The 15,193-nt window shown below is 38.4% G+C and overlaps 1 protein-coding gene across 4 annotated transcripts; it reads left to right on the forward strand.

The window, feature by feature from the left end:
• Nucleotides 1-1,448: 1,448 nt before the first annotated feature.
• On the forward strand, nucleotides 1,449-12,843 carry mtx3 (metaxin 3). Of its 4 annotated transcripts, none has more exons than XM_053654293.1 (9): nucleotides 1,449-2,239; nucleotides 2,864-2,933; nucleotides 4,745-4,821; nucleotides 6,142-6,234; nucleotides 6,321-6,503; nucleotides 6,952-7,028; nucleotides 7,302-7,459; nucleotides 10,163-10,251; nucleotides 11,418-12,843. In XM_053654293.1, exons 1-9 carry the CDS (start codon nucleotides 2,159-2,161, stop codon nucleotides 11,523-11,525), a joined length of 936 nt encoding a protein of 311 aa, XP_053510268.1. In that variant the 5' UTR covers nucleotides 1,449-2,158; the 3' UTR covers nucleotides 11,526-12,843. The 4 variants fall into 4 exon arrangements, with proteins under 4 accessions (XP_053510268.1, XP_053510270.1, XP_053510269.1 ...); XM_053654295.1 differs by lacking the exon at nucleotides 10,163-10,251 and adding an exon at nucleotides 8,884-8,999 and having other exon boundaries at nucleotides 11,418-11,486; XM_053654294.1 differs by lacking the exon at nucleotides 11,418-12,843 and adding an exon at nucleotides 8,884-8,999 and having other exon boundaries at nucleotides 10,163-10,234.
• Nucleotides 12,844-15,193: the final 2,350 nt, after the last annotated feature.

Genomic DNA, 15,193 nt, shown 5'->3' on the forward strand with positions numbered 1-15,193 from the left:
AAATTTTTTTTTATAGCAGTGATCAAGAAAAGTGACTTCAGAGAAACCCCCCTACTGTGAATCTTTTTTGTAGACACTATTTATCAACTGGGTTTAATGGAACAGATGCCCATTACTTTGTGGTTACAGACAGATACATGTGGAAACTCAATGAGGAAAGTGGGATTTCTACTTAGCCCAATAGAAAGAAAACTGTAAATGTGTATACTTAGTAATGTATTTGTAAATGTATATAATCTGTACTATTGTAGGCCTACATGAATCTTAAGCTGGACATGTCTAATTTTATTTATTTATTTATTTATTTATTTTAGTTTGTAGTTTTTAAAAGTTTTATAATAAAACAAACAAACAAAAAAACCCCCAAACCCCTAGTACAACTAAAAATCAGTCAGATCATCAAAATTGAAGAGTACTTGTGTAATCTTGGTTCTACGATTAAGTTGAGCACTACCATGGAATATTCCCATGTGCTTATTTTCTTGTGGGGTACAAACTGCAAAATTGTGACCATGGGCCCAGAGAGGGAGGCTGTACAAGGTCCTCATTATGTGATATTTGTCCTGTGGCCATTCTCATTAACCAAAATGAACCAGGCCTGGTGTTCCTCCACTTAGTCATAGATGTTTTAAACGAAACCTTCCTTTCTAGGGCAACATCCTTTAGAACAAGTAGAGGCTGTATATCAATGTTGTCACAAGGGTGACCCTGCTACATAGTAATGTACAGCACTCATAAACTAGAGACTTAGTTAGAGAGTTATTATAAGCATATACAACTATAAAGTAAACTGAAATACCATTATCCAAGGCCATAGTGCAACATTACAGAGGTCACAGGCAGCAGAGTACACAACTGACAACATGTAGTGCAAAAAAAAATAAAAAAAAATTTATTAATAGTACCATTACTGTACTTTATTGAAAATGAAAATCATTAAGGTTCTTATCTTGTTCTCTACTGAGGGTAAGAATAGCTCAAAGTACCGATACAGTTCTCTATTGTGGATGAGAATTACTTAAACTCACTATGAAGCACATGTGGCAAAGCTAGACAGGTCACCACTTCTCAGATTTCCAAAAGTAGGTTAGGCATTCAGTATGTTGTGTTTTGTGGACGATCCACCTGTAATTTCACCATGGAAGCCTTAATACCAGCTTGCAGCACATTCTCTGATGATCAGAATGCTATGATGGTGGGCTGTCAGTGCAAGAGTGGGCTCAATGAGAACAACAGAAGCAGCAACTGAGAGTACATCAGAGTCTGTCTCTGTATATGAGGCAGCTGTACCCTCCATAAAAAAAAAAATAAAAAAAAAAAGGATAGAAACCCGTATAGAGTTTATAATGGTTATAATGGGGATTGCATTGGTTTTAATGAAAACTGTAATGTCCCTGTGGGTCTCCACTGGTAATTTGTTGCTTTCTATTGGTGGCATGTTATGTCTAGTGGATACCATTAAGGATGTATGTCCTTAATACGTCCTACTATGTAATGGAAACCATTTGGTAATTTATTTAATGGTTAACAGCTAATGGTTTGGAAGCCATTAGCCTTTCTGTGATGGTTTTGATTGTTTGTTTGGTTTTTTTTTCCAGCAGGGTAGTAACTCTGTTGAGAGTCCAGATTTAACATGAACAAAATTAGCAAGAAATAAAGGATTACACGATTACAATGCCATACATAGTGGCTTTGAATCCATGAGAATGAGAAACAAAAAAATGGTGGTTCTTGCTAAGGGACGACTTTGCTATTTTTGCTTGACAAGGCTCAGTATTACTACACAGAAAGCAGAGAGATGTAAAAAACCAGAGTCATAAATTAATAAGTAAAATAAAAATGTAAAAATTAAAAAAATTAAAAATAATAATAAAAAAATAGAAAGATATGTGTGAAAAGCTAAAGAAAATGGGAAGATAAACAAATTAGTACTGCAATGTGTAAATATGTGCGCTCATTTATTACATTTTATATATTTCATTCACGCTTTAGTTTAATTTATTTACATATGAATGTGCCGCTGTATTATTTTACAAGGTATTGTTTAATTTAACTAATGTTTACCGTTTAGGATTTTTTCTTAGCACAGCTTTCTCTCAGAGGCTAGCAAAGGGGGCGGGGCTCCGTCTGTTGTCATTGGTGTTCCAGCCAAACAAACATGGCGGCACCCATGGAGCTGCTGTGCTGGGGAGGCGATTGGGACTTGCCGTCTGTACACACGGACTCTTTAATTGTGCTGGTAACTGACTTAATATATATGAAGTCTGACGTCTGCATTTCCGATACAGCAGTTAGCGAGAACGCCTTTTTGGATTTTATTTTGTGAGATTTCAGCCAGGTCGCTTAGTAGCTAGCTGGATAGCTAACCTATAACAACAATCACCTTTTTACCATCCTTTCTGAAGAGGTCTGTAATATCGAGTCGTTCTTTCATGATATGAAGATAAATAACTCAGAGACCTGGCATCTGGTACCTTAGTTATTATTATAACATTTCATCGAACAAGTTTTTTTTTACCAGGTTCCTGTATAAATAAAACCTTTTGTACAGCTTTTCCCTGCTCAAGGTCAGATAATATTGGCTGGCTGAAGACTTGGTAGGTTTAAACATTCATTCATAGTCCTGATGAATATTAGTGGTATGAGTATTCAGTAGATTCTTTTAGTTTTTAAGCTGCTGTCTTGTGGTGAAGTAGAAATGCAGGCAGATAACTAGTCCATGTTGAAGTAGTAATCCTTTCAATGTGCATATTTTTTTTTTTCTGTATTATACGTCTGATTATTATTGACTAAGGTCAAGGTGTTATAACTTTACAGTGTACTGTTCATCTCAGATATCTCTGAAATCAATGCTTCACTGCAGGCATATGCTAAATTTGCTGGCGCCAAACTTACAGTCAAGTTAGTGGACTGGACATGGAGGACTATCACAGGTAAGTGATTATTAATTATTCCTGGATGAAGCACGTTAAATATGTTTATATTGAAATATCTGTGATGTGTCTAGCTATTATGGTGCTAATTGGTTGGTCGATGCCTTTTTTTTTTTTTTTTTTTTGCTGTTCCTGTGATTCAAATACAAGGGATGGCGTTCAGCTAACTGAACGTTCACTTGTTAGTTCCTACAAGTGAAAGAGTTTGTTTTTTAACTCACCATTTTCCAACATCATATTTAACGAGAAATCCACCGTAGAAGTCGCGGAGACAACAGACGTAGGAATTAAAAGTTCCACGTACAACGCACGAGGCAGATGCTGAGTTACGGCTTGGCTAGTCCGTGATCGCCGAGATGACGAGCGCAGTGGTGTTGCATGTGGTATTAGCATGATCGTTGACGCTAAGTGTACAGATAAGAACGTGAGAGAGCCGGACAGACTAAAGGAGTAAAGTGCTGCTGCATCACTCTCTCTTTAGATAGAGCTAGTTCACACTGGTGCTACTATCAGCAAGTAATCCTGCATGTAAATGAAAGACGTTTAAGCTAAAAAAAAAACAAAAAAAAGGCAATACAAAATAATCCTTGAACTCCGTTGAAGATCACAAATGAATTATAAGAATTAATACGCCAGTCATTCAGGTTGGATTTGACCTTTTAAGGCAGCGTCTTAACAGTTCTGTCTTATCAGTGTTGTTGAAATGCACTTTAAACACTCTCGATCTGAATGTGTGTGCATGTACAGTATATTTACAGCATTGCAAGTAAATTGTCTTTGGCTTGCAGTAATATAGTAAGCATTGAATATTAGCACTTACACCATGATTTGTGCCTGTTCGTGTCTCCCTGTTGTTCCTGTTACCATCTTGCCCGTGTTTCTGGTCTGTTGCTAGTAAATAATATCACAGTTAGCTCATTTAATATTCAAATGCTTGGATTTTGTGCTACATGTAAGCCATATTGTATAAAAGTGTTTTCTTTCACAAACTTGATGAAAACATGAATGACATTACACACATGCCTTTGTTTTCCATGTGTAAATGGGAGACTTTGGCAATAAGTAATACATATACACCGATCAGCCATAACAGCATGGACTCCACAAGACCTCTGAAGGTGTGCTGTGGTATCTGGCAACAAGACGTTAGCTTAGCAGCAGATCCTTTAAGTCCTGTAAGTTGTGAGGTGAGGCCTCTGTGGATCAGACTTGTTTGTCCAGCACGTCCAACAGATGTTCGATCGGATTGAGATCTGGGGAATTTGGAGGCCAAATCAACACCTTGGACTCTGTCATGTTCCTCAAACCGTTCCTGAACATTTTTTGCAGTGTGGCAGGACGCATTAACATGCTGAAAGAGGCCACTGCTATCCATGAGGGAATACAATTGCTATGAAGGGGTTATCCTTTCTTGGACCACTTTTGTTAGGTACTAACCACTGCATACCGGGAACACCCCACAAGACCTACCATTTTGGAGATGCTCTGACCCAGTCGTCTAGCCATCACAATTTGGCCCTCGTCAAAGTCGCTCAGATCCTTACACTTGCCCATTTTTCCTGCTTCCAGCACATCAACTTCTAGAACTGACTTTTCACTTGCTGCCTAATATATCCCACCCCTTGACAGGTGATAATCACTATAAAGGAGATAAATGGGATAATCTACGTTATTCACGTCACCTGTCAGTGGTTTTAATGTTATGGCTGAACAGTGTATAAAGGTATAAATTATAGATTGTGCGCCGAAGCTGTTACAGTTGTGTGTTTTTAAACTTTTTTTTTTCTTTCTTTTCCCCACCACTTTGACAGCCACCATTCCACAACTGCACTATGAGGGATCTTCAGTAACAGAACCTACACAGATTCTCAACTTTTTCCGACAAAATGTAGGTTGCAGCTGAAACGGTCGTATTCTAAAATGTTATTCGGTATTTCGGCTTTAATTTTGAATTGTTTTTGTTGTTGTTGTTTATAATAAGGGGTGTGGTCACATGATTGACACAGTGCCATCCTTATTGCCTTCTCACTTCCCACAGATTTTATTAGGCACTTCTTATTTTGGGCAAAACTCCAGAAACAGCTACAACAACAACAACAACAACAACATTATGTGTGGATTAGGACAATTTGCACACATTTAAAAGAAATTGAAACAGCTCAGTGCGTGTGCACTTGCTTAGAACAGACATATTTGCATCCATTTTCAATTCAGTTTTATTTGTATAGCACTTTTAGCAATGGACATTGTCACGAAGCAGCTTTACAGAAATACATACGTTCAGGATATACATTTTAAATGTGTGAATTTATCCCTAATGAGCAAGCCAGAGGGGACGGTGGTGAGGAAAAGCTCTCTGAGATGATATGAGGAAGAAACCAGCCTCAAAAGGGAACCTATACTCATCTGGGTGACACCGGATAGTGGTTCTATAGTTCTGGAACTGTGTACTACATGGTCGAATAGTGCGCTCGTGTAACCAGGAAATTCGTTACAGTTTTCACATGAAGTCTGTTTTGATGAACTTCTCCACTTTCACTGACGGAGACTTGAGTGCGAAACTGTTAGTTGCAGTCGCAGTCCTAACGCTTTCATATGAATTGTCGTCCAAAGCCATCTTTACGTTGTGTTTTTTGTTTTTGTTTTTTTAAACCATCCATTTTGCCACCCAAATCCATTTTGAATTGTAGAGATGTTGTCGGAAGTGGAAAACGGCCTGCCACCCCTTTGCCCTCTCTATTCAGTCCACTTCAGTTTTATTTGAATAGCAGCTTCAATAATAGACATTGTCACAAAGTAGCTCCACAGAAATCTCTATGTAGACTTGGATCTTAGAGCGACAGTGGAAAGTAAAACCTCCCTGAGATGCCATGAGGAAGAAACCTCGAGAGGAACCAGACTCAAAATGGAACCCATCCTCGTCTGTGATTATAAATCGTTACCCTTCACCAACTGTATAATGTAAAGTTAAATAGTACTAAATGTGTTGAAAGGATGTACGCTATGAGTATATCGTATACAAGAGTGCCGGGATAAATACATGACGGTCTTTAGCATCACACTTTGGCAGATCTATAGAATTGACATGAGATTATCTACTGAAGCAATTGAGGGAGACTTGTGCATAAACTGTTTCTTCTAAATGACACAACGTGAATACATTCAGCAAGAACTTATTAACACTAAGATTTCTTTATGCCCGGAACAGAGATTCAACGCAGATTATGAGCTGTCTGCTAAGCAGGGAGCTGACACCATGGCCTACATTGCTCTCCTGGAGGAGAAACTGTGTCCGGCTTTGGTTAGTGCATCTGCACGTCCTGAAAAGGTTCATCCATCATAATGTCATTCTGTTGTCCATAGACTTTAACCAGTGTGTGTTTACAGCTTCATACGTTCTGGGTGGACGCAGAGAACTACTCCAACCTGACGAGACCTTGGTTTGCTTCCCGCTCTCCATTCCCTCTCAACTTCTTTGTGCCAGGCCGGCAGGCTAGTCTGGCTCTGTCCAGGATCCTCCTGACCAAAGCGGAAGCTCCTCTGCATTCAGTCGCAGAGGTGGAAGGAAAGGTAGTCCTTATTTTTTTTCAAAATACCATCACGTGTCTAATTATTTGTAACAATGACTGTTTCAATTTCCTCTTGCGAGTATGATTGCTAATTAGCACTGAAACCACGTATATATCAAATCAGCAATAGAGACACAACGTGCACCCGGGTCTGTTCTGAATGTACTCCATGAAACGGGTGACATTGGATTTGATGGCAGTGTGTTTTTAAACGGTCTCCCGGGCTGTCGGCGCTCTGTCTGCGGTTTCTAAGAAGCAGATGGAAAATAGTTTATCGCCCTTAGGATCGGAGCTAATACTGCTGTGAGCTCGAAGCTCCCAAATTTCTGCATGTCCAAAACCTGCCAGCTTCATATGGCTGTAGAACACATTCTGATCGCAGTCCAGCAGACTGTGTATTTTCTTGGTTAATTATGTCTGGTTTGTCAGTGATGTAATGTTGTGTGCAGATCTACAGTGAAGCCAAGGAGTGTCTGAATTTGCTCTCTCACAGATTAGGGTCCTCACACTACTTCTTTGGAAACACGTAAGTTCGTTTCTGAGCCAAGTCGTTTACATCCAACAGCGGCTCGGCTTTTAGACTATTTACTGACGAGAGTTTCTGTAATCCGTGCAAGAATTTATAGAAATACACAGCTTTATTGACATTCACATCAAGTTATTTGTGTTTATTTTTTGACGGATATTGACATGAATGTAAATAACGTCATATTTTATCCACTTTTAAGCAGGTGTAGTGAGTGCTAACTTCTGAAATCAGAATAACATGCTGTTCTGGGACGTTACTCTTGTGTTTTAGGCCTACAAGTCTGGATGCCTTTGTTTTTGGCTACCTTGCGCCTCTCCATAAAGCCAGCCTGCCCAGTGCTCAGCTCCAGCAGCACCTAAAACAGCTTCACAATCTCTGCCAGTTCTGCACTAACATCCTCAAAAACTACTTTTCCGAGGCCGCCTCTGGTAAGACAACAGCCTGTGGTTTAGTGCTGGGACTTTTACACTTTATCAAGCTTTTAGGCAGGTGTATAGACAAGGCATAATTAACACTCGAGCAACACCAACGGGAGCGCCGGTGATTCCAAAGTGCACGTGTATTTTTTTTTTTTAAACATTATTCAAACTTGATACATTTTCATAGACATGTATTGTGAAAAGCATTATTGGTGAAATGTTTGAGTCTTTGCAGTGATTTGAGTCATTTGAATTCAACTAAACGATTCGTTCATTGATTCGCTTTGTCCAAATGTGCAGCCTGATCATCCAACCAACTAAGGCTAATTCCCCGTTCTGATCGAACGCACTGAAACCTATGTAAAGTCTCCGTATCGTATTCATGACGTTGGTTATGGAAATGGGTACGGCATATTGCAATTCTGAAGCCCATTATCACACATCAACATATATGCCCTCTCGTCAGGAAATGGGCAATTTTGTTCTCTTGAAATCCCAACGATGCCACTGGCATTCAAGGGAACAAAATTGGCCGTGCTCTATGGGTGGAAGGGGTGACGTACTATCTCTCCTCTAGCCAGTCACTGCTGTCTGTGAGTTCATGTATGCAAAAAAGGGCAGAAAGAGCTTTCCCCTAAGTGTGTGACACTGCCCTGTAACGCAGCATGAACAGCAGTTGGATAAGATGTGCTTGGATGGCTTCGTGTGTCACTGAGGAAGCACGACTTTAATCACAACAAATCACGTCTTTAAAGCATTGGAATTTTGGCCTAAAAATCCAATCATCATTAATTTTTAATTGTTTATAGTTATAACAGTAAAGAATATGCCTACTACCGTACTATACAGTGTGTGAAAAGTAGTACGCCAAAGGAGTAGTATGTCCGAATTCTCAGTATCGATAAAACAGTAGGCGAGTGACTTACTGCTTCCGCTGGGATTCTGCAGTGTGAAACCAGTGCACACTGCGCTATCCCATAATGCAACGGGACTGGCACAGAAGAGCAATCAGTATCAAAAATGGCGGAAGGCAGCATGTCGGTTCTAGGTCACATGACAATGCCAACGTGCCAGATGTAGTACGTCTGGATTAAATTCATGCTACACATTTATATACTGACTTACATTTACAGTACTAGTACAGTATGTACTATATCAACGGCCAAGCAGTAGGTACTGAATCGAATGCAGCATGTACTGTCACAGCATGGGATTTCAAATGCAGCCATTAAAGCGCACCTATTATGGTTTTGAAACGTGCCTAATTTTGTTTTAAAGGTCTCATACAATAGATTTACGTGCATCCGAGGTCAAAAAACACTTTAACGTGCTCATAATTTAAACTGCAGCATCACCTTTATTTCCCCGCAGTGTCACAAACGACTCGTTAAATGATCCGTTCTAAAGGATTCATTCTAAACTCCTCCTTTCAGAGAGCATACTCTTCTCTGATTGGTCAGATGTATCAGTCTGTTGTGATTGGTCTACTGAAGTCAGCGAGCAGCCGATGAAGACCAGAGGCGGGGCTTTTTGTTACAAACCTACGTAGGTTAGTACAGGAAGTAAAGTCTGGAATCACTAACGACTCGTTTCAGCTGTTCAAGAATCGCTCCCTTCTTTCGGGAGTCAATAACTCCTTTTGTCATGCGCTTTGATTTTTGAAACTTTACAGACGTTTTTACATTCACAAACAGCTCCATAACACACTACATGAAAGGTAATATTCGAAAAACCATAATAGGTGCGCTTAGTGCAAATAGTGGATTATTAATGTATACATTTTAGATTCCAGTTCAAAAGCCTCTCTCTTTCTGAATAGGATATAAATAAGCTGTAATAATGTGTATGCATTTGTAACCACCTCCAACCTCTCAGCTATAATAATCAGTATCCTTTAGCCCAGCATACCTACACAGTAGCTTTTTATATATATCTTATTTTCTCCGTCAGATATTATTTACTGACATTTTTATATATATAAATAAAATAAAAATAATCAGGTTATGGCTAAACCTCTTTTCAGATTATTTTTCTGTTCATTTTTTATTTTTGCCTTGTTTTGGACTCTGAAGACTTTGTCTTCTAGAAGGTACTTCTGCTTTTCCCCCCCCAATTCAAATACCTTGGTGGGTGCGTACCGTTGCTCTTAGCTGTATCGTTTAGTGAGCTAATCAACTTGATCATATCTAGCATACCTCCTCACGTCATTTCATCATGTACCCAAGGCCTTGTATGTTGAAAGTAAGTGTACCCTTGTCTTCAAACTGAAACGCAATTTTATTTCAGATGGCAAAACAGAGGAACAAAATATCAATAGACTACATTCACACTAACTAAGAAGGTAGTGAAAGAGCTTTATTTAAAGCTCTTTTCTGTGCTTGGTGTATTGTTCCTTGCAATATCTGCTTTGTAAAAGTAGAACATCATGTCAACCATCACACCCCTGATTTTGTTCCATTCCCTGTTCTAATTCCCACAAAGTTCATCTGCTTTCCATAAATCATGACCATTCACTTCCTTTTAACACTCATAAATATTATCCATGGCTTAGAAGAGTGCGCTAGTCTTAGGCAGTTACGCAAAACATGCCGTGCCGCTGTTCGGGAATTCCTTGTACTAGCATTTCTTCCATGTCTATAAAGTGTACATTCTCTTGCTCTTACAAATTCAAGCTTCTTTCTTCTTCTCTTCTCGTCTCTGTCCTCCCGCTAGGCTCTCCTCCCACTAGCCAGGACGCAGTCGATGCTAACCTCCAGAAACTGACGCAGCTTGTTAACAAAGAGTCCAACCTTATTGAAAAGGTCTCGCTTAAACCTGCTTGAGGTTTTCTCTGAGTTTCTATTAGAGCTTAACAGCAACAACCAGCTGTCTCTACACGACTCTGTACACTGCAGTAAACTGTGGGTGTGTATTAGAGCTGTCAAAAATGAATTTCACACTTGAATTATTTTTGTATTGACATTTATTAGTTTAAAAAATGAAAAAAAGTCAATAAAACAGTGTATTTCCAACAGCCACTTATCAGAATCAGGCTTTTTCTGTAGTTCTGTTGGACTTTATAGCGTCTACATATAGGTTTATTTTGTACTACCCTATGTAGTGTGCCTAAGAGGAAACCATCTGGGGTTCAACCTCACTGATTTATTACTGAGGATGAGTTGACGATGGTAGGTGGATCCTGGTTTAAGCATGTATGATGTAGCTAAATAGCAACAAAAAGAAAATCTGCTATGGTTTGAAAAACAGAAACTAACCTAACAAACTTTGAATAGAAACATCACCTTGGCATGATTTACTTTGCTTTTATGTGATACAAACACATTCTACTTTTGTTCGGTACCTCAGTATAAAATTCTTTTCCAATTTTAAAAAAAAAAAAACAATTCAAATGGAAGGATTTTGACAGCTCGAGTACAGCACACAGTGGCCAGTTTATTAGCAACACCTGTCTGGTGGCTGCACTCTATAGCCTTTTTTAGGTTTGAACGATGTTTGACACCGCACCCATTACAGAACAGGAACCACTTCTGACCAGATATTATTCACAGGGCCATATGAGCACAGCAATGTCTGTGATACTGGCATGAGTGTATCACACTTAAGCACACTGGAGTTTCCTCCCAGCAGTGGTGCTGCGGTCAAAGAAACTGACCACTAATGAAGGGTTAGAATGCTAGAAGTGGTCCCATGATGTTCCCCTTTTTCACTGAGTGAACGGGGTGGGCTGTGTTTAACAGATTATATAGCAACAGAAGAGAGACAGTCAATAATTGTACACCTACAAAGTGGTGTATTTAGTAGTAGTTACACTTTATTAGGTATACTAATAAAGTGGCAACTGGATATACACACCAAACCAAACCTAAACTACTGTTGTGTGTTCTTGGATTTATTGATATATATATATTTTTTTCTCCTAGTGTCCATGCTTGTCTTTCATTAACTGACAGCTTTGTGTGTTTGACAGATGGACGATAACCTGCGCAGTAGCCCTCAACACAGGCCCAGCCGTCCCCATAAACCTGAAGCCAAACCTGCATCTTTGGCCACTGACAGGAACTTGACCCCTGCCTGAAAACCTCACCCACACCACACAGTGGTATCTGTCTTTACCTATTTATTTATGCTCGTATTATCCAAGTGGCACTAAAATGGGCATCCAGGAGGAGTCATAAGTGTACTCGGTCACAGTTTATGCTGAACCAATGAGAATGAGGTTGAACAAATGTGGCTTTGGTCATTATTGAAAGCTTTCTCTCAGCTTCCTCAGATTGTCATTAGTCTCATATTGATCTACATTATTTTCATAAGCTATAAGATTGTATTTATACATCAACAGATAATAGAAATGGATGGTTAGCTAAATACTAATCACAGTAATTAAATATTCCTAGTCAGTTGCCTTCCTTAACACCCTTTGCCATGGTGAAATTCTATTCACTGTGCACACACACACACACACACACACACACACACACACTCACACACAGTGTGTACCTGTTTAATATCTTTCCATCAGCAGTGTGTAAAAATAGAGATCCTTTTAGAGCTATTAGTTCATGCTGAACCTGAATCATGATCCATTTTGAATTGTTTTTCATTATGGCTGTCGCTATATATTAAGGTTTGGCGCACCACATCATAGCAGTTAATCAACGTGTCAGTGTGTCGCAGTCGGAAATCATCAGCCAACACCAAGCTAAATATTAGAACACCCATCATAGCTTCTCCATTCAGGTTAATATATCATTTTAGTCTCCTGAACACATCTACACAAACATGAGCTAAAATATATGGATCATTCTGGGTTGGGTTGGTTTGGTTGTTGTTTTTTTTTTGTTTTTTTTTTTACCTCATTATACATTGCTTCTTTATTTATTTATTTAGTTAAACTCCTGCTCTTCAAAGCAAATGGATCTCTGTTGAATTTTTCCGTATGCGTGCCTTTCCTTCTGCGTCCAAGTGTAATTTCCTGACCACGGGCATGGTTAATCTTAAAGGAAAATATTTTCACATTGTAAGCATGCCAGAAGTGCTCAGGAGATGCACTGCACAGTTTATTGTATCGATAATTAGTTGCACTTTAAAAAAAAAAAATACATAAAAAAAACGAAGAAAAGAAAAGCATTAACTCGCCTCACTACATACATGCAGTTGGGTCCGGTTTCTCCTTTTTTTCATAGCGTATGTTGTCCCTCTGTATTCCTCGTTAACGTGTTCATACTGCACGTGTCTGGTAATTCAGTGCTGAACTTTGTTTCATGAAAGAACTTATCTTGGATTCCTTCAGTTAGGATGTATTTTAAAGGCTCTCATCTTCATCAGTTATCAAAGGACTTTTAAAAAATGTCAAATGTTCCAAATAGAAATGTAATAAAATTGAGTTTATGGTATGATTTTGTCTCTGAAACGCTGGCTGTTCAAGAGACTGGAATCTAAACAGGATTGTCTGGACATTAGTGCACAAGCAATGTCGTTCCACGATGGTTTTCTCTCCGAACTCACTCTGGTGTTTTTTTTTTTCTTCCTTTGACATGAACTTTATTTCCATCCTGTGCTGGTATGATGAGCCACCCAGCTCATAAAGAACAGGACCCAGCGTCGCTGTCCGTAATAAGCCGTCCATAACACTTCCCGTCTTATTTTTCCTACCCCATGAGTATTTTCACGTCTTTATTCTTTACCAGAAATGACGGGAATGAGAAGATGGGCAGAACATTCCCCTAAATTATTCTCGGAGCAGCGAACTCATTCTGGGAAACTAGAATGCATCCTTACATTGACAGAGGTGCACACTGTGGATATTTAACAAACTAGTAAATCTAGTGAAAGTACAAACAGTTCGAAGAAAAATCAAAAAGACCTGTTCTTTGGAAAAGAAAAAAAGAAAAAGAAAAAAAACTAAGCTGATTACCATTGGGAATTTCTTTGTTTACTCTGAAAGCAATGTTTTGGAAGTGCAGAAGTTTTTGACTGTAAAACAGATGTCTAATTCCTCCACACGTAAGAATAGTCCCTTTTTTTAAACAAATATATTACTGACTGATTGAGGTTCAGTGTAGCAGGCTTCGAAACACATTTCATTTATTTCTGGGGTTTGCGCAATAGCCAGCAAAATAACAAAAAGAAGGACTGAATTACTGTGTGTGGGTTTTATTCTGTTTGGCTCAATGTGCACTGAGTAAATCCAACTGTGCTTGAAATTCAAATACTTTTTTTTTTAGCCAGTAAACAGCTCTCTAAGCTTCGAGCTCAGCTTTCTGCTTGCAAATGAGTTGGAGCTTATATTCTTCCAAAATGTATAAGTCATTAGTCACAGGATTAGGCCTCACAATGTGAAATTCAGGGCTCCATAAAATACAGAGAATGGAAGCTAAATCAAGGGCTCACATTATTGTGCAATGACCTCTTGTGGTAGATGAAAGGGTATTTTAACATACTGTAAACCTGTCAAAAAAGGGGATCATAGAATTGCTCCGAATTCAGCTCACTGGGTGACAAATATATAAATATACAATCTATAAACTAGATAAAATAATTATAATATTGAAACTGTTATTTATTTCTAATCAGTCTCTCGCTGTCAGTGAAATGGATGACTTTTTAGTCTGGTTTTGCTTCATACAATTACAAAAAAAAAAAAAAAAATATTACACCATGATTAAACACAGAAAAGAAAAGACATTTAGAAACTGAAGATAAATAAACTGCTGGTTATAAGAAAAGAAAATGTTTGGTTTATAAACAGTATAATACATTGTCTATGCAAAAAAAAAAAAAAAAAAAAGGTCAAAAATGACCACTGAAAAGAATATATGTGAATATAGTATGTATTCTTGTAAGTTGGAAATATACGGACATTTTAAACATGATTTAACCTCTGTCAATACAGAAAAAGACAGACTCTTGCCAGGCATCGGCATGCGAAAACACTTTGAAATACTTCAATTTGTAGTTGGATAGTTATATAGACTGTTTGTTTTGTTCTAGATTTGAAGTGATCTCTAAGAAACTAGGATGACAAACGTGTAACCGAAAAGCAAACAAAATCTCAATCAGAAATCTCAAATGAGTTACTATTCACTCCACGACCTTCAGTATTTAATTAGCAAGTGAGAAATTTCCCCTGAACAGAGCAGAAGGGGGAAAAAAAAATATGAAGGAAATCTCTGAAAACTGCACGAGACTACAGCAGCACCTGCTGGTCAGCTCGGATGTGAACAGTGCAGGGAAATGATCTCGAGTGATAAAAGTAAACGGGATCAACTGCAATCAAATCTGTTGAAAATCCTGGAGAAGTATACACTATACAACTACACTATACTCCAGCATAGTATTCTCATAGCATACACTCTATACTCCACTGCTTTTAGTACATTACGCTACTGGTTATTACATGATTGAATAAATAGTGTGCATTCACCATTTCCATATTTACAAACCTATAAACCGCATTAACCACCAAAACAAAATGGAAAAAAACTCTTTCAAATAAATTCCCTTTTAAAAGACATCTTTACCTTAAAGGAATACTCCACTGTATTACTTTTTTAACCTAATCTCAATCAGCTGTCTGTGTTAATGTGTAAATGTGTTATTACCACCCTGACTCATTTCCTGCGCTGAGAAAAGAACAGAAAACTTTTTATTTTATTTATTCATTTATAGTAGAAGTCTGAGTGTCTGAACTTTTTGCACGCCATTTTAGTGACTTCTTCAAAGGTTTTGGTACATTTTGTCAAG

This window comes from Ictalurus furcatus, chromosome 22, assembly GCF_023375685.1.
Source record: "Ictalurus furcatus strain D&B chromosome 22, Billie_1.0, whole genome shotgun sequence".
Lineage (NCBI taxonomy): Eukaryota > Metazoa > Chordata > Actinopteri > Siluriformes > Ictaluridae > Ictalurus > Ictalurus furcatus.